We start from the raw sequence: 26,252 nt of genomic DNA, 5'->3' as shown, positions 1-26,252 counted from the left end.
TGGAAAGAGAAGAAAAAAAACAACCATTTCCAAAAAGACTGGTGAATGACTCAGCCAGTTGGAAGGGCAGGGGAAGAGGTGGAGTTGGCTAGTTCCTTGGGCATAGAACGAATAGTGGTCATTTTGTGGTGTTGGGAGATAAAGTTAATTGGCACTCTCTTGGCCCACCCTCCTGGTCCCCAGAGTGCTGAGAAAAGGAAGGTCATGCTGGATGAGCTAGCCATGGAGACACTGCAGGAGAAGTCCCAGCACAAAGAAGAATTGGGGGCTGTCCGGTTACGGCATGAGAAGGAGATGCTGGGGGTGCGAGCCCGTTATGAGCGGGAGCTTCGAGAACTGCATGAGGACAAGAAACGGCAGGAGGAGGAACTCCGGGGGCAGATTCGTGAGGAGAAGGTGGGTGCGGTAACAATACCCTCTCTCCTCTAACAGCTCAGGACCATGGCGTCGCTGCCGGTGATATGGTGGCAGGTAGGTGATATGCAAGGTGGCCAGTCCTCTGCTGCCCACCTCCTGTCTGTGTTCTCCTTCCAGGCTCGAACAAGGGAATTAGAAAATCTTCAGCACACAGTGGAAGAACTTCAGGCTCAGGTGCACTCCATGGATGGAGCCAAGGGCTGGTTTGAACGGCGCCTGAAGGAAGCTGAGGTGAGTTGGTGCAAAGCTGCTTAGATGTGGATTTGAAGAGGCATTCTTCCTCCTAGATTGTTCATGGTGTCCTCTGCCCAAAACAATTATAATACATTACCTTTCCATGTTTGGTAATATATTAATTTTTTTAACAAGAACATTTATACTCCCTAGAAAACTCATAACAATAATAAGAGGCAGTGTTCTGTAGCAGAGAACAACACACTCCAGCCGGTGTTCCCCTAAGTTTGAATGTTGACTGGGCCACTTCCTCGCTGTGTGGTCTTGTGCAATGTATTCCGTCTTTCTATGGCCCATTTGCATCTTTGGCAGAAAGGGGATAGAGACTGAGAGCATAGCTCATTGGTAGACCACATGGTTAGCATGAATGAGGCCTCCGGTTCAGTTCCCAGCAGCAAAGCTATTCGTGATGGGCCAGACGTGCTGACACACCCCTTTAATTCCGGCACCAGGGAGCCAGAGGGAGGCAGATCTCTTTGAGTTCGAGACCACCCTGGTCTACAAATCGAGTTCCAGGACAGCCGAGGCTCTGTTACACGAGAAACTCTGTCTCGAAAACCAAACCAAAATTAATGATGCCAATAACGCCTTACTGTCTAGGTATTTTAGGAAGTTCATAGAAAATGACTTAAAATATGTACAACCACTTGAATGTTCCTGGCATGCAGTGTTGTCTTGTTAAATAAAGAAAATCTAAATGTAAGTCTACTCTGTGAATGGTATAGTTTGCCACTTCCTATCTCTGCCTAAAGGCATCTGCGTTTTCTTACAAGATGTTTTGCATCTGGAATGGCAGTGAGTTACCTGTAAATCCCAGCACTCGGAAGCCTTGAGGTAGGGTTAAGAGTTCAGGGCCAACGCAGGCGATATACTCAAAATAAAAAGGTGTTTTCATAAATACCCAAAGAACTTGGCTGACATTTACTTGTCCTTAACTGAACACGCTGTCTTCTGGGGACCATGAGCAGACCTGGGACTGTTCTTACAGGAATCCTTACTACAGCAAGAACAGGAACAGGAGGAAACCCTCAAGCAGTGCCGGGAGCAGCACACCGCTGAGCTGAAGGTGCCTGTCGCATGGTGGTGTTCCTAACTCAGGGTACTGGGTTACCCTCCAGGGGAACAGGGACTTCTCATGCAGTGGCCTGAGCTGGTGCTGGCTTTGCAGGGCAAGGAGGAAGAGCTTCAGAATGTTCGAGATCAGCTCCAGCAGGCCCAGGAAGAGCGAGATGGCCATGTGAAGACCATCAGCAACCTGAAGCAGGTCTGTGGTATATCTGTGGTCCCAGACACAGGCATGGCCCACACTTGCCCAATGAGGCGGGGTAGGGTGGCAGGATATGCTGTAGGCATCTGTGCCAACAGCTGCCTAGCTGTGCCTTCTCAAACCACAGGAGGTAAAGGACACAGTGGACGGGCAGCGGATCCTGGAAAAGAAAGGCAGTGCTGTGGTAAGCTAGCGAGGCCTGTGACCTTTGCCCTTTCTTTATGGGCCCCCTAGGCCACAGCTCTCACTCCACCCCGCCCCTTACCTTTAGCTCAAAGACCTTAAGAGGCAGCTGCACCTAGAGCGGAAGCGGGCTGATAAGCTGCAGGAACGGCTGCAGGAGATCCTGACCAACAGCAAGAGCCGCACAGGTGAGAGGGCAGGACAGCTGGAAGCTGCATCTTGAGCTGCCTACCATACCTCCCTGAGCCTTGCTTGGCCCCTTTATCCAGCCTGCATTCTTTCTTTCCTCTCCTGCACTGTCTATGCGCTCTCCCCCCCCCTGTGTGTGTGTGTGTGTGTGTGTGTGTGTGTGTGTGTGTGTGTGTGTGTGTGTGTGTGCGTGTGTTCCTGCTTTCTCTGTTCCTCTCTCTGCCTGTGTTCTTTTCTGTTTGCTCTGTATCTGCCTTTATTTCTCTTCTTTTTGACTGTTTCCATTCTTGGATTCTGGAAATCCTCACCACATAAGTCTAGGATCTGTGATACAAGCCCCACCCCCAGCCCCCAGTTATCCTCCGCCTCCAGACACTCACAGTGAATCAAGGGAGACAGATTTCCATAGGCGACAGCACTACACAGTTCTCATCATCGTCGCATCATCATCATCGTCGTCGTCATCATCACTATTTAGACAGCATCACTTTGTAGCCCATGCTGATTTCAAAGTCATGGTGCTTTGCCTTAGCTTCCTAGGCGTTTGGTTACTGACACCCGACACCATGTTTGGCTGGATCCAGCTAAGTCATCCCACAACGCTTCTGCCACTGAAAGCAGAAGACTCGCCCACACAAAACTGGGATTGTTTCTACCTTTTCTTGGTTGGGAGTAGCTGTAAATACATTGGAATAACTCAAGTTCAGCAACGGTTCTAGTGCTTGGCTTAGATCACAGACAGACTTAGAGGAAGTTGTCTGTCAACCAGGGTGCTGATGGGGCCCACTCAGACACCGCACCCTTTCTGAGGATCCTTTCCCTGATATCTGGGAACAGCTATGTTCATTCTGGGGACAGGATTTTTCTCCGTTGCCCACACTGGCCCTGACCTCGTTGGCTCAGTAATCTACCTGCGGCTATGTCCCACCATGCCCAGCAAGCGTTCAGTTGACATGGAAGTGACAAATCAACTTCCTCCCGAGACATTCAGCCTCCTGAAGTAATTTCTCATTTTAATAGATTAACAAGTGGGGAATAGATTAGAATTTTATTTCCTTGTCTTTTGTTTCATTTTGTTTAGTTTTTCAAAACAGGGTTTCTCTGTGTAGCCCTGGCTGGCCTGGAACTCACTTTGTAGACCAGGCTGGCCTCAAACTCAGAGATCCACCTGCCTCTGCCTCCTGAGTGCTGGGATTAAAGGCATGTGCCACCCCAGCTGGGCCTAGACTTATATTATACATCTTTCTATCCATTACATGGGATTGCAGCTGGGCAAATGGCTACAAGTCTGACTCCATCTTTGTTCTGATTTTTGCTCCAAATGTGCTCTGTGGTTTCTGTCAGTCTCCACCATGTGCTGACTTCCTGTCTCTGTGCTTTCCCCTGCATGTGAGTGTGAGCCACCATGCGCTCTCAACTCCCTGTCTTCCTTTCTCTGCACCTAGGTTTGAGTGCTTTTGCCGCTGGAATCTTGTGTCTATTCCTTGCCCTTTCCCTTAGTCTCACCCACTTCCTTTTCTTCCACTGGACATGATTACCAACAGAACTCCCAACCTTGTGTCTGTCTGGTCCAGTCCTTGAGCTTGCTTGCCTGGGGGTGTCTCTTTTCCTCTTTCTCTGTCTGACAAGTTTTGGGATGAGGTCTCTTCCTGTTGGTTGCTGCCCTGTCATTCCAAGGGATCCAGACCCAGGTTGCCTTTTCCTCCACACGCAGGCCTTGAGGAGCTGGTTCTCTCTGAGATGAACTCACCAAGCAGGACCCAGACAGGGGACAGCAGTAGCGTCTCCTCCTTCAGCTACCGGGAGATCTTGAAGGAAAAGGAGAGTTCAGCCATCCCAGCCAGGGTAAGGGTCACCTTCTAAGTGAGTCTGGAGGTTCCCTATTTGCCCCTCCCTTCAAAATGTCTACAATGACCTTTGGACAAGCATTTTTTTTCTCTGTCTCTTTATGTGTTTGTGTTTTTTTTTTTTAAATGTATGTGTCTGCTTGTCTGTGTCTGTCTCTCTCAGACTGAGGATTGAACCTGGGGCCTTCCACATATACATACATGCAAAGCACGTGTCAATATATGCCATTCTACTGAGCTGCAACCCCAGCACCTGACAAAAGCATTCTGTCAACTTCCCCCCAGACCCATCCACCTGAGACTGATACTCAGGAGGCAGCTCAGTTATTCTCTGTGGCCCTCTGTTTCATCAACTGTAGGTTAATCCCACCACTCCTAGTGCTGGAAAGTAAGGCATTGTGGGAAGTGCCCTACTCCTGTAGGAAGTCCCTTGTTCCAGCTTATTATTACTTTCTGGAGACAGTGTCTTGCTAGGTAGCCCTGGTTGACCTGGGACGAGACGGGATCTCTATACGTAGCTCTGGTTGTGCTAGAACTCACTGTGTAGACCAGACAACCTTACAGAGATCTTCCTCGTTTGCCTCCCAAGTGTTGGAATTGAAGACATGTGCTACCATGCCTGGCCTTAAATATTTATTTTGATTTTCTTAGTTTATGAGAATGGGTGGATGTTGGTGTAGCACATGCATGCAGTACCCTAAGTGGTCAGAAGAGGGCAAAAGGTCCCCCTGGAACTGGAGTTAGAACAGCTGATTGTGGCTGCTGAAAATCAAACCTGGGTCCTCTGGAAGAGTAGCCAGTGCTCTTAACTCCTGAGCCATCGCCTCTCTAGTCCGTATTTCATTGTTTTCCCCCTCTTTTGGATATTGGATTCTTGCAGTGTAGTCCAGGCCGGCCTTGAATTCATAATCCTCCGGCCATCAGCCTCCAAAGTGCTAGGATTTTAAGCATAAGCCACTGGTGACTGATTCCCTTCAACAATGTAGCTTGATCACTGTTACTATTGCCATCTGTCACATCATGTTCCTTGCCAACCACTTTTTGTTTAGATTTCTTTTGTCTTGTTTATTTTTCTAGACAAGGTTTCTCTGTGTAGCCCTGGCTGTCCTAGAACACACTCTGTAGACCAGACTGGCCTTGAACTCACAGAGAGCCTGCTTCTGCCTCCTAAGTGCTGGGGTTAGAGTATGCACCACCACCACCACCACCACCTAGCTAAGTATCATATTTTCACTACCCAAAGAATATTATTATAAATTCTTAGTTCATATTGGCATAATGGCACATGCCTTTGAGCCCAGCTCTTTAGGGTGCAGGAGGATCACTGGAACGCAGCAGTTGGAGGCCAACCTGGACAACATACTGAGTTCCTGTCTAAAAAGATATTTTCTTTGCAGTAGTGGGGCTTGAATCCAGAGTCCTCGTACAGTTTAGGTGAATATTCTATTACTGAGGTACATTTCCAACCCCTTGTATTAGTTCTTTTTAAAAAATTATTTTTCTGGGCTGGAGAGATGGCTCAGCAGTTAAGAGCACCTGACTGCTCTTCCAGAGGTCCTGAGTTCAATTCCCAGCAACCACATGGTGGCTCACAACCATCTGTAAAGAGATCTGATGCCCTCTTCTGGTGTGGCTGAAGACAGCTACAGTGTACTTATATAGAATAAGTGAATAAATCTTTAAAAAAATTATTTTTCTTATTTTCTGTGAATGGGTGTTGCCTGCATGAGTATTTGCGCAGCACATTTGTGCCTGGTTCCCTGTGCTCACATAGGTCAGTAGAAGGCATCAGGCTCCCTCATGGCGTTCTAGATGGCTGTGAGCTGTCATGTGGGTGCTGGGAATTGCTCTTGAGTCCTCGAGAAGAGCAGGAAGTGTCTCCAGCCCCATTTGTATTCATTATTTTTTCCTTTCACGTGTGTTTGTGTACCACATGTGCTTAGTGTCCACCAAGGCTAGATGAGGGTGTCAGAGCCCCTAGACTTTGGCATAGGCACGCAGATGCCCACAGATGTCAGGAAAGGCCATCGGAATCCTCTGGAGCCGGATATATTGGCAGTTAGGAAGCTCTGGCTGTGGGTGCTCGGAGTGAGCTCTAGACAGTTTCTTGCATAAGCAGCAAGTGATCTTAATCACCACTTCTGATCAGAATATATTGTATGAAAACTTCTTTGTTTTTTCCACATAGGGTTTCTCTGTGTAGCCCTGGCTGTCCTGGAACTCGCTCTGTAGACCAGGCTGACCTCTAACTCAGAGATCTGCCTGCCTCTGCCTCCTGAGTGACAGGATTAAAGGCACATACACCACCACCACCCAGCTAAAACCAGTTTTTTCAATTAAAAAAAAAAACAACTGGGAGGCTGGAGAGGGTGGCTCTCAGCAGCAAGAGCCCTGACTGTTCTAGAGGATCCAAGTCCAAATCCCAGCACCCATATCAGGCGGTTCACAACTGCCTGTAAGCCCAGCTCTAGGGGATCCAACTGTTGCTTCTGACTTCCTTGGGCACCCATACCTGTGTGGCCTAATTGCACACCAACATACACATATGTGAATAAATAAAAACAGTAAAAATAACTATATCTCGTTCACAAAAAGAGCTAATTGAGATGGTGAGTGCCCTGGTTTCGTTAGATGCTTGCTCTCCCTTCTCTGGGGTGGGAAATTTTCACTTCATCTAAAGTGTCTTTTCTTTGTATCGGCTAGCATTCACGTTTGGAGTACACCTTGGTTTTGCTTGTTCCTTACGTATCTTGTGTCTATTCTGGTACTCTCTTCTTGACATCAGCTGGTGGAGGAAAGTAGACCATTTGACCTACAGGAACCCTCCCACCTTTAGCTTTTCCTGCTCACTTCTTAATGTACCACTTAGCTCTTCCCACTGTTGCCTTCATTTCCTGCCATCTGGGAATTAGATGTCATTTGCTGCTGGATTTCCCTCAGTCCTCTCAGCAATGCTCTTGTGGTGGTGTTAACACTGGCCGCCTCCCTTTCAGCCAAAGGAAATGTGAAGTTTTCCGAGAGTGCCAAGTGTGTGGCCTGTGCCTCCACCCATAGCCTATACCTACCCACGTGCCTCCAGCTCCCACCACATGCTGAGAACGGCTGGATTTTTCTCTTTCTTCTTTCTCATAGTCTCTATCCAGCAGTCCTCAGGCGCAGCCCCCTCGGCCAGCAGAGCTATCAGATGAGGAAGTGGCTGAGCTCTTTCAGAGGCTGGCCGAGACACAGCAGGAGAAATGGATGCTGGAGGAGAAGGTGCTGTCGGGCTGCATGCTAGTCTTCCCATGAAATGCCCTGGGGTGGGGTTGCAGGGAAGGAGGGCGGGGGAAGGGTGTCTAAGAGTAGTCTGAGTCCCTCCTCACAGGAGAAAATGGGAAGTCGAGGGGCCTGAGATGGGGTGGACCATCTTGCAGGTGAAACACCTGGAGGTGAGCAGCGCCTCGATGGCGGAAGACCTCTGCCGGAAAAGTGCCATCATTGAGACCTACGTCATGGACAGCCGGATTGGTCAGTGCCCGACTCCAGCCCTCACCTCCAGTGAAACCTTCACCTGCCCCTCCTTTTCCATTGTTCCATTGCTCCTTTGCCCCTCTTGAAACTCAGTGAGACTACTGACTCACTGAGCCATGGTGAGGAAAGCAGGGAGGGAAACATCGCATTTTTGCCTGGCCTCTGCTTTGTACTCATCATTTCTCTCCTCCCCCACGCTCTAGTGCCTTTGCCTGGACTTCTCTGTCCTTTTCATCGACACTTCTTTCTTCCTTGCTTTCTATTCACTGTGTATTTTTTTTCTGTTCACCTACTTCATCTTCTCTTGTAGCTCTATTGTTCTATTTCCATTTTTATTTCTTTGCTTGTTTTTTTTTTAAAGCTGAATTTTGCTATGTAGCCTTGTCTGGCCCAGTACTTGCTTTGTAGCACAGGCTAGCCTCAAAGTCCCAGCAATTCTGCCTGAACCTTCCAGGCACTAGGAGTCCAAGTAGACATGCCTCCACCTAGCCATACATTTCCATCCACTGTATCTTTATCCCTTTTCTGCTCTCTGATGCTTTTTATTCCCTACCCTGTAATAGCTGCTGACATGCTCTGAGGGTTTACTGTGTCCTGTGTGTCACATGCACGTGAGTTAGCAATTATCCTATTTTTCAGGGTCTCATACCTAAGCTCAGCTGGGTTTTCCCATGTCAAACTCTCCCCCCATCCCTCCCCCTTCTTGCCTGCTCTCTGTTTCCTCCTTTCTCCTTTTGTTCTGCCCAGTCTTCCCCCCACTAACCCCGCCTCTGCTGAGGGGATGGTTCACAGCCTGGACCCTTGCAGATGTGTCTGTGGCAGCAGGCCACACAGACCGAAGTGGGCTGGGCAGTGTCCTGAGAGACCTAGTGAAGCCCGGCGATGAGAACCTTCGGGAAATGAACAAGAAGCTGCAGAACATGTTGGAGGAGCAACTCACCAAGAACATGCACTTGCACAAGGCGAGTGTGGACCACCAGCCTGCCCACCCATCCCTCCAACCACTTGCCCACACCGTCCCTGGCAGTGTCCTTCCAACTGGCCCTTGCCCCCCCCCACAACTACCACCTTCCAGTCCTGCACCACCCTTTTGTGTTCACCTTTTCTACCCCCCAATCAACTTCCCTGGTTAGCTTATCAGTCTGCCATCTGTCTTCCACCCACTCGTGGATACATTTGCTGCCCGTTTCCCCATGTACCTGCTCTACCAACTCTCTGTCAAACTCTCATCTCCAAGGCTGCCATCCACTTCCCAATGCACTGGTCTTTCATGAATTCATCAATCTGCCTTTTACCCCACCTACTTGTCACCTGCCACCTACCTGCCTTCTTTGTCCTCTCCAAGTTCATTTTGTGAACCATCTGCCTGCCATACATCCACCCACACATTAATTCCCCCTACCCCGCCCAACTACTCCTTCATCACTGAGGGGGTCATAGCCAAGTCTTGCCGTGAAGAAGCAAGCTCGCATTTGTTATAAAGAGAAGGTGGTGGGTCTTCTGCCCAAGGCCGGATACCACTGTCAGTCTATCTGACTACAGATAACACCTCATGTTTGCCAACAGAGCTGCCCCTTTGTTCCACTCCTCTAGCTCCTGACGGCTCGTTTGTTTCTTAGGACATGGAAGTTCTATCCCAAGAAATTGTGCGGCTCAGCAAGGAATGCGTGGGGTCCCCTGACCCAGACCTAGAACCTGGAGAAGCCAACTAAAGATCTACAGGCCTCGACTATCCCAGTCCTTTCCAGAATGCCACTCACTCCCTTGGGCTGCGGTGGGAAAATATGGAGGCTGGCACCAAATCTCATAGTTTGGGAGATGGGCATTAAAGGGGCTAGAGGCCTGTATGTGGCTGGTGTTGATGACCCTGATGTATGGCAGAGGCCCTTGGGAAGAAGAGATCTTAAGGGAAGGGCAGGGAGTTTTCCTTTTTGGCTCTGGTTCCCAGGGTCATCTGCCTTCAACTGTGCATGAACTCTCCCTCCCAGAGACCAACTGTGTTTCATTTCATTTTATTTTTTAATTTATGTCTGGAAGCCTGGCTAAACTCTGCATTTGGGACTGGGGGTGTTGGGTGGGGGTGCAGTCCATGTTCACTGTTCCAGCAACGTGTGTATGTGTGTGTGAGTGTGTGTGTAAAGGCTATGTGGCCAAAATACTATCTGGCCAGACGGGCCCACCCACTGACTGTCTGGTCTCATTCTTTTCAACCAAGAGGGGGATGTGTTGGGACCGGGGTGGTCACTGCACTGGCAATGGGAAAGGTGACCTCTGGCTATAGCAGTTCTTCTCTCCTCACCTCCCCTGCTTCCTGACAGACATCGCAAAGAGAGTAGAGCAGAAATATCCACAGATATATCTGTGTGGGTGGCTGTGCATAAAATTGAGGGTGTAGATAAACCGATGGGAGGCTGGATAAGTGGTTAGATGGACCGAGGGATAAATAAGTGGGTGGTTGTGCAGCAGGGAAATAAATGCCTAGGTAGATGGATGTGTGGCTGGATGAATAAATGAGTAGATGAATCAGTAAGTGGAGTGGGGATGGATAGATGGAGATACAAATGGGCAGATGGATGTCTAGAAGGGCGGACAAGTGGATAAGCAGATGAATTAACTATATGGGTAGACTGATGGATTTATGGATGGGTTGGGGAGAAGTGTCAATGGCTGGAGTGCAATTCTGGATATATATATATGTGAGTGAGGGGGAAGAGGAAAGTTAGACACATCCATGCCGGGTGAAGCTATGGAGTGATAGGCACATGAGTACTGATAGGTCGACAAATGGTTGGATAGAGTGGGTAGGTGACTCTGGATGGACGGGATAGAGAGGAATGGGTAGAATCATTGGTTTTGTGAGTGGAAGAGTGGGTGAGTGAAAGCAGGGGCAAGTCAGGAGTATGGAAAGGAAGCAAGTGAACAGCATGGATGGGTAAATCGCTTTACTGCACTTGCCTCACACACCTTTAGTTACTTAAGACTAGGCATCCTGCCAGGCCTTTCCAACGCCAGCCCTGTTCGTGGTACTTCAGTGAATGCTCTAAAGGACACTGTCAAGTTGGGATAAGTCTGACAACTGGGGAAACAAGTCACCCGATCAAGGACATACTGGCAAAGCTGGGGTTAGAACTTACAGACTTCTCCCAGAGGCATTTGGTACTTGGTGTTCTGATACCCAGCAGCAGGGCCCTCTATGGAAAGGAGGTGTGAGCTGAGGGCATTGGATACAGACAGATGGGAAGCCTTGCTCTTTTTGGCAAGGGGCCTATGGGTAGGGGGCGGTACCTGGACTGTCCCCATCGGTACTACTCTTGCCCCTCATTTTGCATTTCCAAATTGGAAGGCCCACAAGCAAAGTCTGCTTTAGAAGTTGGGCCCTGACCGGTGCTCTCTCTCCCTCCAGAGCAGATCTGGAGGCCTGGTCATCTAAAGAAACATCCCCACCAGTCCCTCCCTCCCCCACCTCTCCCCGCCTTTCCACAGCCTGGGGGCAGGGAGGGGACACAGCACTGCATCATTCCCCATGGCACTCCGCTCTGGGGCCATTAACAGACGCCTCCCCATCGATTGGTTCTGCTAAGTGCTGCTGATTCAGGCGGGTGGGGGTGAGGGCCCCTAGGGGCAGTGGGGGTAGGAACTGGGCAGAAAGAAGGGGGAGTCCAGGAAGTAGGAGGTGGGGAGAACTGGCAAAGTTCCCTGCCACCCCCATTTTCCAGATGACGCGACTGAGGCCCAACCAGCTATGTAAGGAGGCGGAGTTTCCCCAGGGTCCCTCTCAAGCTGTCCTAGGGGAGGGGGCTCTAGGAGCCACGTGGCCCCTCCCTGCCTCTCGCTTCATCTCCCGACAAGCTCCAGAGGGGCGGGGAGAGAGCGCTGGAGGAGGAGGAACTCAGCAGCTCTGCAGAGGGGGCCAGGAGCTCCGGTATTTGGTACCCCCAGCCCCAACGCTGTTGCTGCTGCTGCAGCAGGGACACAGGTGAGGACAGCCCTGTGGGGAGAGGGAGGGGACCGTCAATAGCTCTGTCCTTGTCTTTTCCTGGTCCGGTCCCCATGCCCTAGTCATCCTGGAACAGTCCCCAGGGGTCCCACTGGACCTTGTCCTTCTAGAGCTTCCTTCCAAGGACCCAGAAGCCTCCTCCCCCTGTCTCCCACCCCGCCCCCGCTTGTGCCACCTTTCCTCCTAGGCCTGGCTGTGGCTGCTCTCTTCCTCCTCCTCCTGCTGCTGCTACTGCTGCTGTTATTGCTGCTGCTCCCACTGCTGCTACTGCTGTGGCTGGGTACACACTGCCAGCTCCTCGGTGTATGTTTACCTCAGATCTGCGCTCAACGGTGGGACCCAGCCTTCTGGTCTTCTCTACCAGAATCCTGCAAGGTTCAGCAACCCCTCTCCCGGAAGACACACCCAACTTTCTTCCAATACCCCGCCCCCTCTCCAACCTATTTTGAGGGAATCCCCTTCCTCTTAGCATAGTCTTTTGAGTTTCCCTTGTGTGCTTAGGGGGCTATATCCAACTTTATAGTACAGTTGTGTATCAGCCCTTTGGGATTCCCCAGACTCCCTCGTTCTCACCTAGAGCTCTTCAGATATGAACCAGACTTCCTAAGCCCCTCCAGGTAACCTCTCTGCCGGCTGTCTCCCAGCGTCTTAAATAAGCCAGTCCCATACACCACTTTAGCTACCCACCCACCCCCAATCCTAACCTCTCCTGCCTTCCCTAGATCTCCTGTAGACACCCTCCAGGCTATTCTTGGCAGTGCTAGTCACTCCCGAGATACTTTTTAGCATCTTTACAACCTCCTGGCTACCCTTGAGATGCTCCAGTCCCCTTTTGTGATCTACAAGGGGGCTCCAACCCAGGGATCTTTTCCTGGAAGTCTTCTGGGTGTAGACAGCCCTTCGGCCTCTTTCAAAGAGCTCTGGTTCCATCCTCAACCCTCTGAATGCCCCTACCCATCTCCTCTCCAACCCAACTGAAGGATTACAGACCCTCCATTACTGGGATCTCTTGAGAGTGAGCAACTCCCAACCTATTTCTTGGTCCCTCTGGACACCCTCAGACATCTCTCTGGAATGTGTTGACTTCTTTAGAATCATCTCAGTCTTTCTAGACCTGAAGATCCTCCTTGGTTTCTCTGGCACTTCAACCCCTTCTCAGTTCCTTAGAAACCTCCCAAATATCCCCCCAAGCTCCTGTCTGTTTTTCTAGTTCCTTCTCCTGGTCTCTGTCTCTGTCTCTGTCTCTGTCTCTGTCTCTCTCTGTGTCTGTCTCTCTGTCTCTGTCTCCGTCTCTGTCTCTCTCTCTTTACACACACACACACACACACACACACACACACACACACACACACACACACACACACACTGGTTTCCTTTTCTGGGTCTCTCCAAGCCTCTACCATCCTGGAGATAGCCACATTCTCCTAAATACAACACCCCCAAGTCTCCGAGGGCCTGGGGAGCTGCAGGATGGCGGCAGGTGTGGCCACATGGCTACCATTTGCAAGGGCCGCAGCAGTGGGCTGGCTGCCCTTAGCCCAGCAGCCCCTACCCCCAGCACCGGAGGTGAAGGCATCCCGAGGGGATGAGGTTCTGGTGGTGAACGTGAGTGGTCGGCGCTTTGAAACCTGGAAGAACACGCTGGATCGCTACCCAGACACACTGCTAGGCAGTTCAGAGAAGGAATTCTTCTATGATGCTGAATCTGGCGAGTACTTCTTTGATCGGGACCCTGACATGTTCCGGCACGTGCTGAACTTTTATCGCACAGGCCGACTGCACTGCCCCAGGCAGGAGTGCATCCAGGCCTTTGATGAGGAGCTAGCCTTCTATGGCTTAGTCCCAGAGCTTGTTGGTGACTGCTGTCTTGAAGAGTATAGGGACCGCAAGAAGGAGAATGCAGAGCGCCTGGCAGAAGATGAGGAGGCTGAGCAGGCCGGGGAAGGTCCAGCCCTTCCAGCAGGCAGCTCCCTGCGACAGCGACTCTGGAGGGCCTTTGAAAACCCACACACAAGCACTGCAGCACTGGTTTTCTACTATGTGACTGGCTTCTTTATAGCTGTGTCAGTCATTGCCAACGTAGTGGAGACCATCCCATGCCGTGGTCCTGCACGGTGGCCCACAAAAGAGCAGCCGTGTGGTGACCGCTTCCCTACAGCCTTTTTCTGTATGGACACGGCCTGTGTGCTCATATTCACCGGGGAATACCTTCTGCGGCTTTTCGCAGCCCCCAGCCGTTGCCGCTTCCTGCGTAGCGTGATGAGCCTCATTGATGTGGTGGCCATCCTGCCCTACTACATTGGGCTTTTTGTGCCCAAGAACGATGATGTCTCTGGTGCCTTTGTCACCCTACGTGTGTTTCGGGTCTTCCGAATCTTCAAGTTCTCCAGGCACTCCCAGGGCTTGCGGATTCTGGGCTACACCCTCAAGAGCTGTGCTTCCGAGCTAGGCTTCCTCCTCTTTTCCCTCACCATGGCTATCATCATCTTTGCCACTGTCATGTTCTATGCTGAGAAGGGCACCAGCAAGACCAACTTCACAAGCATCCCTGCTGCCTTCTGGTATACCATTGTCACCATGACCACACTTGGGTAAGTATAGACCTTGAGCTGGGAGCTGGCCAACATACCCTTTCTGGAACATTAGGAAGGTACATTAGGAAGGCTAGAGCCAGAACTCAATGCTTCTATGGTGATGGACATCATCCCTACAAAACACATGCTCTGCCTCTGCCTGCCACCCCTCTTTTTGTTTGCTTTGGATTTTGTTTTGTTACTGTTGATTTTCTACATGGGGTTTCTCTGTGTAGCCCTGGCTCTCCTGGAACTATCTCTGTAGACCAGGCTGGCCTTAAACTCACAGATCGGCCTGCCTTTGTCTCCCAAGGGCTGGGATTAAAGGCAAGCACCACCACCACCCAGCTTCTACCACCCCATTTTTGTGACAAGTTTGTCATGCTATGTATAGTCAAACATATTATCCTCCTGCCTCCACTTTCCAAGTGGCTGGGATCACAGATACATAGCAGCATGGTTGTCTCCTGATCCCCTTTTGAGCTCTAGTTTGGTAATCCGTGACCATTCAGAGAGCTGGCTTTAGAGAATTGGCATGGTAGTATACATTGCTTCCAAGAGATCCAAATTTTGTTCCCAGTACCCAAGTTAGATGGCTCACAACTGCCTGTAATTCCAGTTCCTGAGGATCTGATGTCTTTGGCCTTCTAGGCATCTGCGCACTTGTGCACATATCTGCACACAGCTACATAATATACATAAGAGAAAATAATAAGAATAAATCATCTTTTTTTTAGTTTGTAGTTTTTTTGAGATAGAATTTCTCTATGCACCCTTGGCTGGCCTGGGACTTGTTATATAGACAAGCCTGGTCTTGAACTCATAGAAATCTGCCTGCCTCTGTCTCCAAAGTGCTGGCATTAAATGTATGTTGCCTCCAAGTCTGGCAAAATAAATCTCTTAAAATAAAATTTAAGGGGCTGTAGAGATGACTCACTGGTTAAGAAAACTTGGTTTGGTTCCCAGCACCCACATAGCAACTAACAACCATCTGAAATTCCAGTTCCAATTGAATTCTGACCTCCTTCGACACTGAATGCCTGTGGTACACACTTGTGCAGGCAGGCAGAACACTCAGGCATGTAAAGTGAAATAAATCAATATTAAAAAATAAAATTTAGGGGCAGGAGAGATGGCTCAGCGGTTAAGACCACTAACTGCTCTCCCAGAGGTCCTGAGTTCAAATCCCAGCAACCACATGGTGGCTCACAACCATCTGTAATGAGATCTGATGCCCTCTTCTGGTGTGTCTGAAGACAGCGACAATGTACTTATATAGAATAAATAAATAAATCTTTAAAAAAAATAAAATTTAACTTGGTTAGTGGAACACACCTATAGTCCCAACACCCCAGGAGCAGAGGCAGGTGGGGGGCTCTGTGAGTTCAAGGCTAGCCTGGTTTACATATTGAGTTCTACTGCTGAAACTATACAGTAAGATCCCGTCTTAAAAAGAATAAATTAGGGTTGGAGAGATGGCTCAGTAGTTAAGAGCACTGATTGCTCCTGCAGAGGTCCTGAGTTCAAATCCCACAACCACATGGTGGCTCACAACCATCTGTAATGGGATCTGATGTCCTCTTCTGGTGTGTCTGAAGACAACTACAGTGTACTCATCATAGCTATAAAATAAATACATCTTAAAATTAAATGAGACAAGCCAGAAGGTGTGGTGGTATATCTTTGATCCCAGCATTTAAGTGTCAGAGGCACGCAGATCGCTGTCAATTTGAGGCTAGCCTGGAGTACAGAGCAAGTTCCAGATCAGTGAGGTTATATAGCATGACCCTATCTTTAAAAATGTGTAAGGAGTTATATTTAAAGTTTTGAATTATTCTCAGCACTAATCATACCTTGATATTTCTGGGTTAGAGTTTAGGACCTTTGTCACTCTTTCTCTTCCTACTTCCTGAGGGTCCCAGTTTCCTTCTCTGTCTCTCTCTCTCTTTTTTTTTAGATTTATTTATTTATTTTATGTACAGCATTCTGCCTGCATATGTGACTGCAGGCCAGAAGAGGGCACCAGATCTCATTACCATCTCAGATGGTTGTGAGCCACCATGGTTGCAAAATTGAATCTCATGACCTCTGGAAGAGCAGTCAGTGCTCTTAACCACTGATCCATCTCTCCAGCCTCTTTTTTTTTTAAAAGTGCCCTTGCCTGGCAATTTATTTTTCAGGTTCCTTCTCCTTCTCTTTGAGATGGTGTTACATTATGTAGCCCAGGCTTGCCTTTTAGTCCAAAGTGGTTTCAGACTCAAAAGCAGTCTTCCTACATCAGCCTAACTCTACTTGGATTGTAGGCACAAAGCACCGTGTTAGGTTCCCCTTTGTAAGGGGGAAGCGATCACTAGGGGAGGATTCAGTGATACCATGTGAGTTCTCTGAATACTTCTGGCACAGGATACACAGTTTCCTATCACTTTTTTTTTTTTTTTTTTTGAGGATTCATGTCAAGTCTGTCAGCCTTCTAGAATCGTCTGCTGTGCAAGCATTGCCTCTGGGACTTTGTGATTCTTGATGTTTTCCAGAAGTTATTTTTAGCATTACTTTTCTCTTCCTTGAGATAGATTCTTCCTGAGAAGGCCAAGCTGCCCTTAACCTCACCATCCTCCTGCCTCTGCTTCCTGTGTACTGGGATTCCAGGCCCAGGGAACCCACCTGGCTAAATCCATATTAATTTTTACTGCCAATCCCTGAGAGGAAACAGTTCAGAGAGATGCAGTGAATGGAACCAGCCATCTCGCCATGCTCATTTTTTTTTTTTTTTTTTTGGCAGGGGAGGCCATTATTGGAGCCTAAACCCAAGATGTCACCACAGTATCCACAGGCTCTGTCCCAGCTCTCATAAATAGTGTTTAGTTTTGTGGCAGAATCTCCATTTGTACACCAAACTGGCTTCAGATTTATGTGAATCCTTTTCTTGCCTCTGTCTCTCAAGTGCTGGGAGGCAAGTTCCACACCAGAGAGGCTACATAGCATGACCCTATTTTTAAGAATATGTAAAGAGTTATATATAAATTTTTAATCCTTCTCAACAGGATTCTAGGCTTGTACCACAGTTCACAGCTTCCTCTCTGTCATGATGTGTGTGCACCCGTGTGTGTGTGTGTGTGTGTGTGTGTGTGCGCGCGCGCACATTTGTGTGTGCATGTGTACCTTCACTCTGTATGTATTTTTAAGTTATTATTGTAAGTATGTAGGGTGTATGAGTGTCAGCCATATGTACATGTAATAGCATGTATGTGGAGATCAGAAGACAACTTCTTAGAGTTGGTTCTCTCCTTCTACCTTTACCTGGACTCCAGGGATTTAAATCAGGTTGTCAACCTTGCAAGGTAAGCAAGCTCTTTGCAGCTGGGACTTCTTGTTGGCCTCTGTTGGTATGTATTTTTGACAACACATGCTTTCAACTGTGTGACCTTAACTGGCCTGGAACTTGTTATATAGAAGACCATGCTGGTCTTTTTTTTTTTTTTTTTTCTTTTTTTCCTGGAGCTGGGAGCCGAACCCAGGGCCTTGCGCTTGCTAGACAAGCGCTCTACCACTGAGCTAAATCCCCAACCCCAACCATGCTGGTCTTAAACTCACAGAGATCCATATGCCTCTGCCTCCCAAGTGCTCAGACTAAAGGTGCGCGCCACCACAGTCTGCCACTTTTATATTTTGAGATGGGTCTCTTGTTGAGACAGAGGCTCATCCACTTAGCTAGATTGGCTGAGCAGTGAATTCCAGGGCTATGCTGATCTTTGCCCTCCAGGGCTGGGATTATAGGCCCATGCCACTGATGATACAGTGTTTTTCATGAATTCTGGAGATTTGAACTCGGGTCCTTACACTTGCATGCACAGCTAGTATTTTACCGACTGAGCCATTCACCCAGCCTCCTTACAGTGTTTATAAAGATACTGTGCAGAGCAGATGCTGTGATTCTTCTCTAAATTCTTCCCATCACTAGAATTATGTAGGCTGTTGCTATTCACTATCCCTAGAATGAATGACTGAATTTGATCAGTGCCTTTAATAGAAACAAAAAGTTTCTCAAAGGAGTGATTAATTTTGGTTGGAAGTTCATGATTGGATCAAATCAGTGAATCTTGAGTCCTACCAGTTGAGTTGGCAGTAGATATCTTGATGCCTTTTGCCACATGCAGACCTCAGAACAACTGTGATAGTATGTGATAGCTCATGGCTCGGAAGTGAGGCTTAGTCCAAGGTGACTTATCACATAGCTGGAAATGCTCACGTCATGGAGGCCTTGGAACAGAGTCCTGAATGCTTAGATCAAATGAAAAGCTCTGGACATAAAGAGAAAGCTCAACTGATAGAGTGCTTGCCTCGCACCTATAAAGCTCTGGGTTCAATCTCCCAACACCGCGTGAATCCAGCAGGATTCCTATAATCCCAGAATTTGGGAGGTAGAAGCAAAAGGATCAGAAGTTCAAGGCTATCCTCAGATACATAGTAAGTTTGAGGTCTGCCTGGGATATGTGAGACACTGCCCAACAAAACAATGACAACAGCAACACTATACACAACTCAAAAGGCTAAGAAAGAGCAATTTTTTCCTCTTTACAAAAACAAGTCAGTTGCTTCTGCTCTACCTCCATCAGAGAGGGGTGGCTTGGAGGAAGGCAGGGGAGTTTTGAGGCTCTTTCAAGGCTTCTCCTGGGAGGAACGGTCCTTCCTCTCAGGAGATAGGAACAGGCAGATCTCTGTGAGCTCAAGGCCAACCTATCTACCAAGAGAAAGCCGGACAGTGGTGGCACAGTCCTTTAAGAGTCCCAGTACTCGGGAAGCAGGGTTAAATGGATCTCCGAGTTTGAAGTGAGCCTGGTCTACAAAGAGAATTCCAGAACAGCAAAGACCAGAGAGACCCTGTCTGAAAAAGAGTAAAAAATAAAATAAAAAGAAAAGCTCCTTTCTAGAAAATGTAGGGACTACTCCTGGAATACAGAGCCTCTTATCTGACCTGTGTTGGTGGGACTCTCCCCAGTCTTCATTTCTTGTTTTCCTTTCTGCTTAGTATTAGTAGATTTCCAGCTGACAGTGATGCCCAATGCATAGCTTACATAGGGACAGCAGATATAGAAACTGAAGGCAGCCCTGCTTCTCTCTCATTTGACCTCTACTGCAAGGCACTAGAGAGGTCTTTCTCCACATTTTGTCCTTTGTTGTGGAATTCCTAAATGCTAATTCTCCAATTTTTTTAGTGTAACAAACTCAAGCTGGGGTTAAGTAAATTGGCTCAGAGGTTAAGAGCTCCTGCTGCTTTTTCAAAGAACCTGGGTTCAAATTCCAGGACTTTCACGTGATCATTACAACTGTCTGTAGCCCCAGTTCCAGAGGATATGACACCCTCTTCTGGCCTCCATGGGCATCCAATCAAGGTGATATATATATATATATATATATATATATATATATATATATATATATGAAAACACTCACATGCATACAAATAAATAAATCTTTAAAAAGAAAGAAACTGAAATTAGGGCTGGAAAGATAGCTTCATGTTTAAAAACACTTCTCTTACATAGGACCCAGTTTTCCTTTCCAGTACCTCCATAGTGGCTCCCAACCATATTAAGTTCAGTTGCAGTGAATCTGACACTCACTTCTGGCCTAGTCAGGTACCCGGCCAGCATCCATGTGACACACATATGTACATATAGGCACACACTCATTCACATACAATAAAACTTTAAAAGAAAGGAGGATAGAAAGAAAGAAGGGAAGGAAGGAAGAAAGAAGGGAAGGAAGGAAGAGAGAGAGAAAGAAAGCAGCTGAAGTTGTAAAAAGTTCAAGTATGTGCTTACAACGTGTATTGAGATACCTTCAGGAGTGGGTGGGGTGGCAGGGAGGTGGGTGGTAGGAATGGGTGGGTGGCAGGGGTAGGTAGGTGGCAGGAGTGGGTGGGTGGAATGGGGGTACCAAACACCTCTTCTAACCTTGACGTGCTTTCTGTCTTTCCCAGGTATGGCGACATGGTGCCTAGCACCATCGCAGGCAAAATTTTTGGGTCCATCTGCTCACTTAGTGGTGTCTTGGTCATTGCCTTGCCTGTACCAGTCATTGTGTCTAACTTCAGCCGCATATACCACCAGAACCAGCGTGCTGACAAGCGCCGAGCACAGCAGGTAACTGTGTCTCTCCTTCTGAGCACTGCCATTCCTGACGACCCAAGCCTGGCTTGCTCCTGGGCTCACCTATCTGACCTTTTGTCTCCTCTCTGTAGAAGGTACGCCTGGCAAGAATCCGGTTGGCAAAGAGTGGTACCACCAACGCCTTCTTGCAGTATAAGCAAAATGGGGGCCTTGAGGTGGGAATGGGCCTTTACTGGGAGTGGGGAGGGTGAGCAGGGATAGGAGGGGAAGGGGCTCATCACCTGTTCTCTACTCTGTCTGTTCCAGGACAGTGGCAGTGGGGAGGGACAGATGCTGTGTGTTAGGAGCCGCTCTGCTTTCGAACAACAGCATCACCATCTGCTGCATTGTTTGGAGAAGACTACGGTGAGGCCAAACAGGAGGCTGCATTGGTAGTGGGGTGGGGTGGGGGAGGTCCACCTGACACCAACCTCATTGACATGGAAGCCGTAGCACTCAATCGTAGAGATCACATGATACTTTAAGAGGCTGAATCTTTTTTTTTCAAAATATCTTTTAGGGGTTGGGGATTTAGCTCAGTGGTAGAGCCGCTTGCCTAGCAAGCTTAAGGCCTGGGTTCGGGTCCCAGCTCGAAAAAAGAACCAAAAAAAAATCTTTTAAATTTTATTTGTATGAGTACACACTGTAGCTGTTCTCAGACACACCAGAAGAGGGCATCAGATCCCATTACAGATGGTTGTGAGCCACCATGTGGTTGCTGGCATTTGAACTCAGGACCTCTAGAAGAACAGTCAATGCTCCTAACCACTGAGCCATCTCTCCAGCCCAAGAGGTTAAGTCTTATGGCAGAGGCAGATGATCTCTGTATCTCTCTGAGTTCCAGGCCAGCCTGGTCTACATAGTGAATCTCAGGCCAGCCAAGGCTACATAGGCTGCACCTTGTCTCAAACCAAACCAGACCAAAGCAAAACAAAACAAAGAACAAAAAGCAACTTCTAGGATGGGCAAGGAAGCAGGAAGGAGTGACTTTTCTTAAGCAAAGACCTGGGAGTTGTACATGACATAGGGTACTTACTCTGTGATTCCTGCTTCCCTTCTGCCCACAGTGTCATGAGTTCACAGATGAGCTCACTTTCAGTGAGGCCCTTGGAGCTGTCTCACTGGGTGGTCGCACCAGCCGCAGTACCTCAGTATCATCCCAGCCAATGGGGCCTGGGAGCCTGTTTTCATCCTGCTGCTCTAGAAGGGTCGAGCGCAGAGCCATCCGCCTTGCCAACTCTACTGCCTCTGTCAGCCGTGGCAGCATGCAGGAGCTAGACACACTAGCGGGTCTTCGGAGGAGCCCTGCCCCTCAGAGGTAAGTACCTGGCTCACCTGTTTGACCACCGTTGGGAAGAATTTGGATTGTGGGTTTGAGATTGTGAGTGTAGGCTTAGCAAGTTAAGTCCAACCCCAAATTCCTCTATACAAGAAGGACCTTTAGTTTGTCTTGGGAACGCTTCATTTTTTCAAAATTTTATAATACAGGGTCTTGCTTTGTTTAAGACCAAGTTGGCCTCAAACTCATGATAATTCTGCTTCAGCCATCGAGTGCTAGAATGCAAACATTACTGCCATCTGCCCTTCATTCTTTTAGGTACTTTAGATGGAGTAGCAATAAGGACATAGCCCTAACCATCCAGGAAGCTACAGCAGGAGAATCACTTGAACTGGGGATGTCAGTCAGTGATAGAATGTTGCTTAGGTATGGTGGAAGCCTTTAGGTTTTATCTCCCCAACACACACACACACACACACACACACACACACACACACACACACACACACACACATTAGGACAGAGGGTGGATTCTTGTGTCCTGAAACTTACATTCTAATAGGAAAAGGCAATTGACAAACAAATCCAGACTGCATAATGGGTCAGACATTTGTGGCAGCACAATGAAAAGGAAATCGGGGGCTGGAGAGATGGCTCAGTGGTTAAGAGCACTGACTGCTCGGGTTAGGGGATTTAGCTCAGTGGTAGGCGCTTGCCTAGGGAAGCGCAAGGCCCTGGGTTGGTCCCCAGCTCCGAAAAAAAAAAAAAAAAAAAGAACCAAAAAAAAAAAAAAAAAATCACTAAAGAGCACTGACTGCTCTCTTCTTACAGAGGTCCTGAGTTCAAATCCCAGCAACCACATGGTGGCTCACAACCATCTGTAATGGGATCCTATGCCCCTCTTCTGGTGTGTGAGGACAGCTACAGTGTACTCACATACATAAAATACATATATCTTTAAAAAATATTTTGAAAAAAGAAAAGGAAATCAGGAACAAAGGCCAAAGAATACTGAGCAGAGGATGGTACGGGGGTTAGTTCTAGATTTATTTTGAATTACTATCTCAGTGTGGGCATGTGCATGGGAGTGCAGTTGCCCATGGAAGCCCTAGGCTTAGATTCCCCAGGTGCTCTAGTTTCAGGAGGTTGTGAGCTACTCGATGTGGGTGCCAAGAGCCAAGTGTGGGTCCTCTGTTAGATCAGTACTCAACCACTGAGCCATTCCTCTAGCCTCAGGTTTTCTCTTTAAAAAAATTCTTTCCAGGCTGAGTGTAGTGGCACAAACCTTTATTCCCAGTACTCAGGAGGCAAATATACCCTGATATCTGTGAGTTCAAGTTCAGCCGGAGCTATATAGTGAGGCCTATTTCAAAAAATAAATACCATTTTTAGTACTGGGAATGGAACCTAGGGCCTCACAAAGGTTGGATACTCTGTCACTGAACAATGTGTAGTCAGATGCAGTTGTAGTAGTGTAGTCAAGAGAAGCTTTTCTGGGGCTAGCAAGATGGCGCAGTGGCTAAGAGCGGTTGTTGCTCTTGAAGAGGACCCAAGTTTGATTCCCAGAACCCATACATGGTGGTCCTCAACCACCTCTACCTCCAGTCCCATGGGATCTGATGACTTCTTCTGACCTCCATAGAACTAGGCATGCATGTGGTACATGCAGACAAAATACTTATGCACATGAAATAAAACAAAATTGTAGGCATAAATTTTTTGCAACTTACTTTTTTTTTTCTATTCTTTTTTTTTCGGAGCTGGGGACCGAACCCAGGGCCTTGCGCTTACTAGGCAAGCTCTCTACCACTGAGCCAAATCCCCAACCCCACAACTTACTTTTAATACGGGTTCAACATTTCCTCTAGCCCACAACCAAGCAGAGGTGTGCTTAATCTTCTTTCTCACCAGTTCAGTCACGTAGCAAACACCAAGTACAACTCAGCAGCTGCAGACCAGTCCTATAGGCAGGCAGACACCAGGCACGAACCAGCAGCTACAGGTCAAGCCTGAAGAAACCACCAGACTCGCCAACTGGCCTGAGAGGCAAGGGCTCGGGGAGTAAATAACCTGGCTCCAGGAACCTCACAAGCAGTTCTTTTCAAGTTTCTCTCAATGGAGGCATTACCACAAGTTGAGCTCAGTGCTCTTAAAATGAACCAATACCTGCATGTTGTTAGAGAAGAATAGGGAGTTGAAGCAAACCAAACCAATGCTCAGTGCTGGTCTCCCACTGTCTGTGGGGTCATATTTATACTCCTTCCTCACAGGTCCTCTCACATGATTGCTATGTCCTTTCACTTGTGTCTGCCTCAGGAAAACATCATTTGACTAACTTTCCAAAGAAACTAAAAGTTTCCATTCACAAAATAATTCTTTTTTTTTGAGATTTATTTATTTTATGTATGCAAGTACACAGTAGCTGTCTTCGGGCATTGGACCCCATTACAGGTGGTGGTGAGCCACCATGTGGTTGCTGGGAATTGAACTCAGGACTTCCAGAAGAGCAGCCAGTACTCTTAAACGCTAAGCCATCTCTCTAGTCCCACAAAATAATTCTTAAAAATTTTTTTAAAGAAAAGCAAAGCTTTTCTAAGATGGTGTCTGAGTCCATGTCTGAAGGAGGCAAGGGAGTGAGCCATACATACTACATACATACATACATACATACATACATACATACATGTAACTACAAGAAGAACTTTCCAGATAGTGTTTAGCCAATGCAAATGTCCAGAGGCCTCAGTACACCAGGAGTCTGGCAAGGAAACTACTATTCACAGAATAGAAAGTGGGGGACAAACAGGAAAGTAGACAATCAGGAAGGAATGAGAACTCAGTTTTATTCTTAGTGTCGACATTCTCCACACATTGTTCCCCCCACCCCAACACACAGGGTTTCTCTATATGTAACCTTGGCTATCCTGGACCTTACTCTGTAGACCAGGCTGGCCTTAAATTTAAAGATCCACATGCCACTGCCCCCAGAGTGCTGGGATTAAAGGCACATGCCACCACTGCCTGGCTAGCATAGACTTTTAAACTTTTTGTTTGGTTGGTTTGTTTTGAAATAGAGTCTCACTATGTGGCCGAAAGATGGCCTCAGACTCAGGATCTGTCTGCCTTAACCTCTCGAGTGGCAGAATTTCTGGTGGGCACCACCATTACCTTTTGCTAGTATAGACTCTTGCAGTAATTTTGGCATTGTTAAAGATGACAAGAGGGACTGTGGAGATGGCTCTGTGCTTGAAGAGTACTTATTGGGCAGGGCAGTGGTGGCGTATGCTTTTCATCCCAGCGCTTGAGAGGCAGAGGCAGGTGATCTCTGTGAGTTCCAGCTTGGTCTATGAAGCTGGCCCCAAAACAGCCAAGGCTACATAGAGAAACCCTATCTGGAAGAAACAAAACAAATACATAGTACTTACGCTCTTGCAGAGGATCTGGGTTCAATTCCTGGCACCTATAACATCCCCTCACACCAGTTTCAGTGATCTGATGCCCTGTCCTGACTTCCCTTGTGTACCAGGAATGCACATATACATAGACAAACATGACAAGGCTCTGGATTTAGTCTTCAGCATCACACAAAACTGTGTGTGTGCATACTGTGTTGAGGCACCTTGTCTCATTTATTATTTTATCTGAGGAACATTTTTTATTTCCATGCTACAATTAAAGAGGGATGTAATGATCGTGATTTGAACCTAAGACCAAATGACACGAGAATCCATGTCCCTTGCCATAACTGAGGATGCAGAGAGAATTTGCAGCACAGTGCAAGGGACCCAGTAGGCGCTTAATGACTGAAGACTGTATGGTAATTACCCAGCTGGCTTTTTAAGAGTATCCTATCTTCCCCACCCCTGTTCACAGCCGCTCAAGCCTCAATGCCAAGCCCCATGACAGCCTTGACCTGAACTGTGAGAGCCGGGACTTCGTGGCTGCCATCATCAGTATCCCCACCCCTCCTGCCAACACGCCAGATGAGAGTCAACCTTCCTCCCTGGTGGCGGTGGCAGTGGTGGCACGGCTAACACCACCCTCAGGAACTCCAGCTTGGCTACTCCGTGCCTCCTCCCTGAGACTGTCAAGATCTCTTCCCTGTGAGGAATGGGCCTGCCCATTCAGAGGGCCTTCTTTATTCTTGGGAACTCCTTTCCAAAGCCATATTTTGGGGAGGCAAAGAGGGACAGACCCAGGAACTCCTTATGCCCCCAGACAAGAACTATGCAATGGAGTTTCATAGAATGGCCCATCTGATTGGGAAGTAGGGAACGAGGAACGTCCCTCGGTTCAGACAGCTTTTCTTGTGGGAGCTTGAAGCATGGGACTCCATAGGTCCCTGGCCTCCTTGCCCCAGCATGCTGGGACTGGCCTCTCTCTGCTAGCTGGCCTCTTGCATGCCTCTTCCCTTGGGCCCTCCGAGGCAGGTTAAAGCTTTCTATAGTCTGACATTTGAGGTCTGGTCTGACAAGAGTTGAGAGTTTCTCTTCTCTTTGGTTGTGTTGCGCAGGTTTGGGGGTTCAGGGAAGAGAACCCTCAACTCTAATTTAGCCTCTAGGGGGCAAGGTTTTGTCCTTTTCAGGCCCAGCATTTCCCAGATTTGG

The 26,252-nt window shown here is 48.1% G+C and overlaps 2 protein-coding genes across 4 annotated transcripts in view; both read left to right on the top strand.

Moving 5' to 3' along the window:
• The window catches only part of Gripap1 (GRIP1 associated protein 1), a 28,997-nt gene extending 19,163 nt beyond the window's left edge, over positions 1 to 9,834 (top strand). For all 3 annotated transcript variants that reach the window (XM_032889724.1, XM_032889723.1, XM_032889721.1), the window contains 11 exons: positions 184 to 396; positions 535 to 648; positions 1,640 to 1,717; positions 1,820 to 1,915; positions 2,046 to 2,102; positions 2,190 to 2,289; positions 4,005 to 4,135; positions 7,270 to 7,392; positions 7,551 to 7,644; positions 8,455 to 8,609; positions 9,267 to 9,834. In XM_032889724.1, the coding sequence (XP_032745615.1) occupies positions 184 to 396; positions 535 to 648; positions 1,640 to 1,717; positions 1,820 to 1,915; positions 2,046 to 2,102; positions 2,190 to 2,289; positions 4,005 to 4,135; positions 7,270 to 7,392; positions 7,551 to 7,644; positions 8,455 to 8,609; positions 9,267 to 9,359 (1,254 nt within the window). In that variant the 3' untranslated portion in view covers positions 9,360 to 9,834. The remainder of the gene's footprint in view (positions 1 to 183; positions 397 to 534; positions 649 to 1,639; positions 1,718 to 1,819; positions 1,916 to 2,045; positions 2,103 to 2,189; positions 2,290 to 4,004; positions 4,136 to 7,269; positions 7,393 to 7,550; positions 7,645 to 8,454; positions 8,610 to 9,266) is intronic.
• A 3,134-nt stretch (positions 9,835 to 12,968) lies between these two features.
• Kcnd1 (potassium voltage-gated channel subfamily D member 1) lies at positions 12,969 to 25,872 on the top strand. The gene is given in 7 exon segments (XM_032890295.1): positions 12,969 to 14,235; positions 20,198 to 20,360; positions 20,459 to 20,542; positions 20,634 to 20,732; positions 21,434 to 21,684; positions 25,519 to 25,643; positions 25,646 to 25,872. Coding segments are annotated over 7 exon segments (1,950 nt in total). The 5' UTR covers positions 12,969 to 13,114; the 3' UTR covers positions 25,753 to 25,872.
• Positions 25,873 to 26,252: the final 380 nt, after the last annotated feature.

The sequence above is a fragment of the Rattus rattus genome, chromosome X, assembly GCF_011064425.1.
Source record: "Rattus rattus isolate New Zealand chromosome X, Rrattus_CSIRO_v1, whole genome shotgun sequence".
NCBI lineage: Eukaryota > Metazoa > Chordata > Mammalia > Rodentia > Muridae > Rattus > Rattus rattus.
The sequence above is the reverse complement of the archived record's forward strand: the minus strand, read 5'-3'. Positions and strand labels throughout refer to the sequence as shown.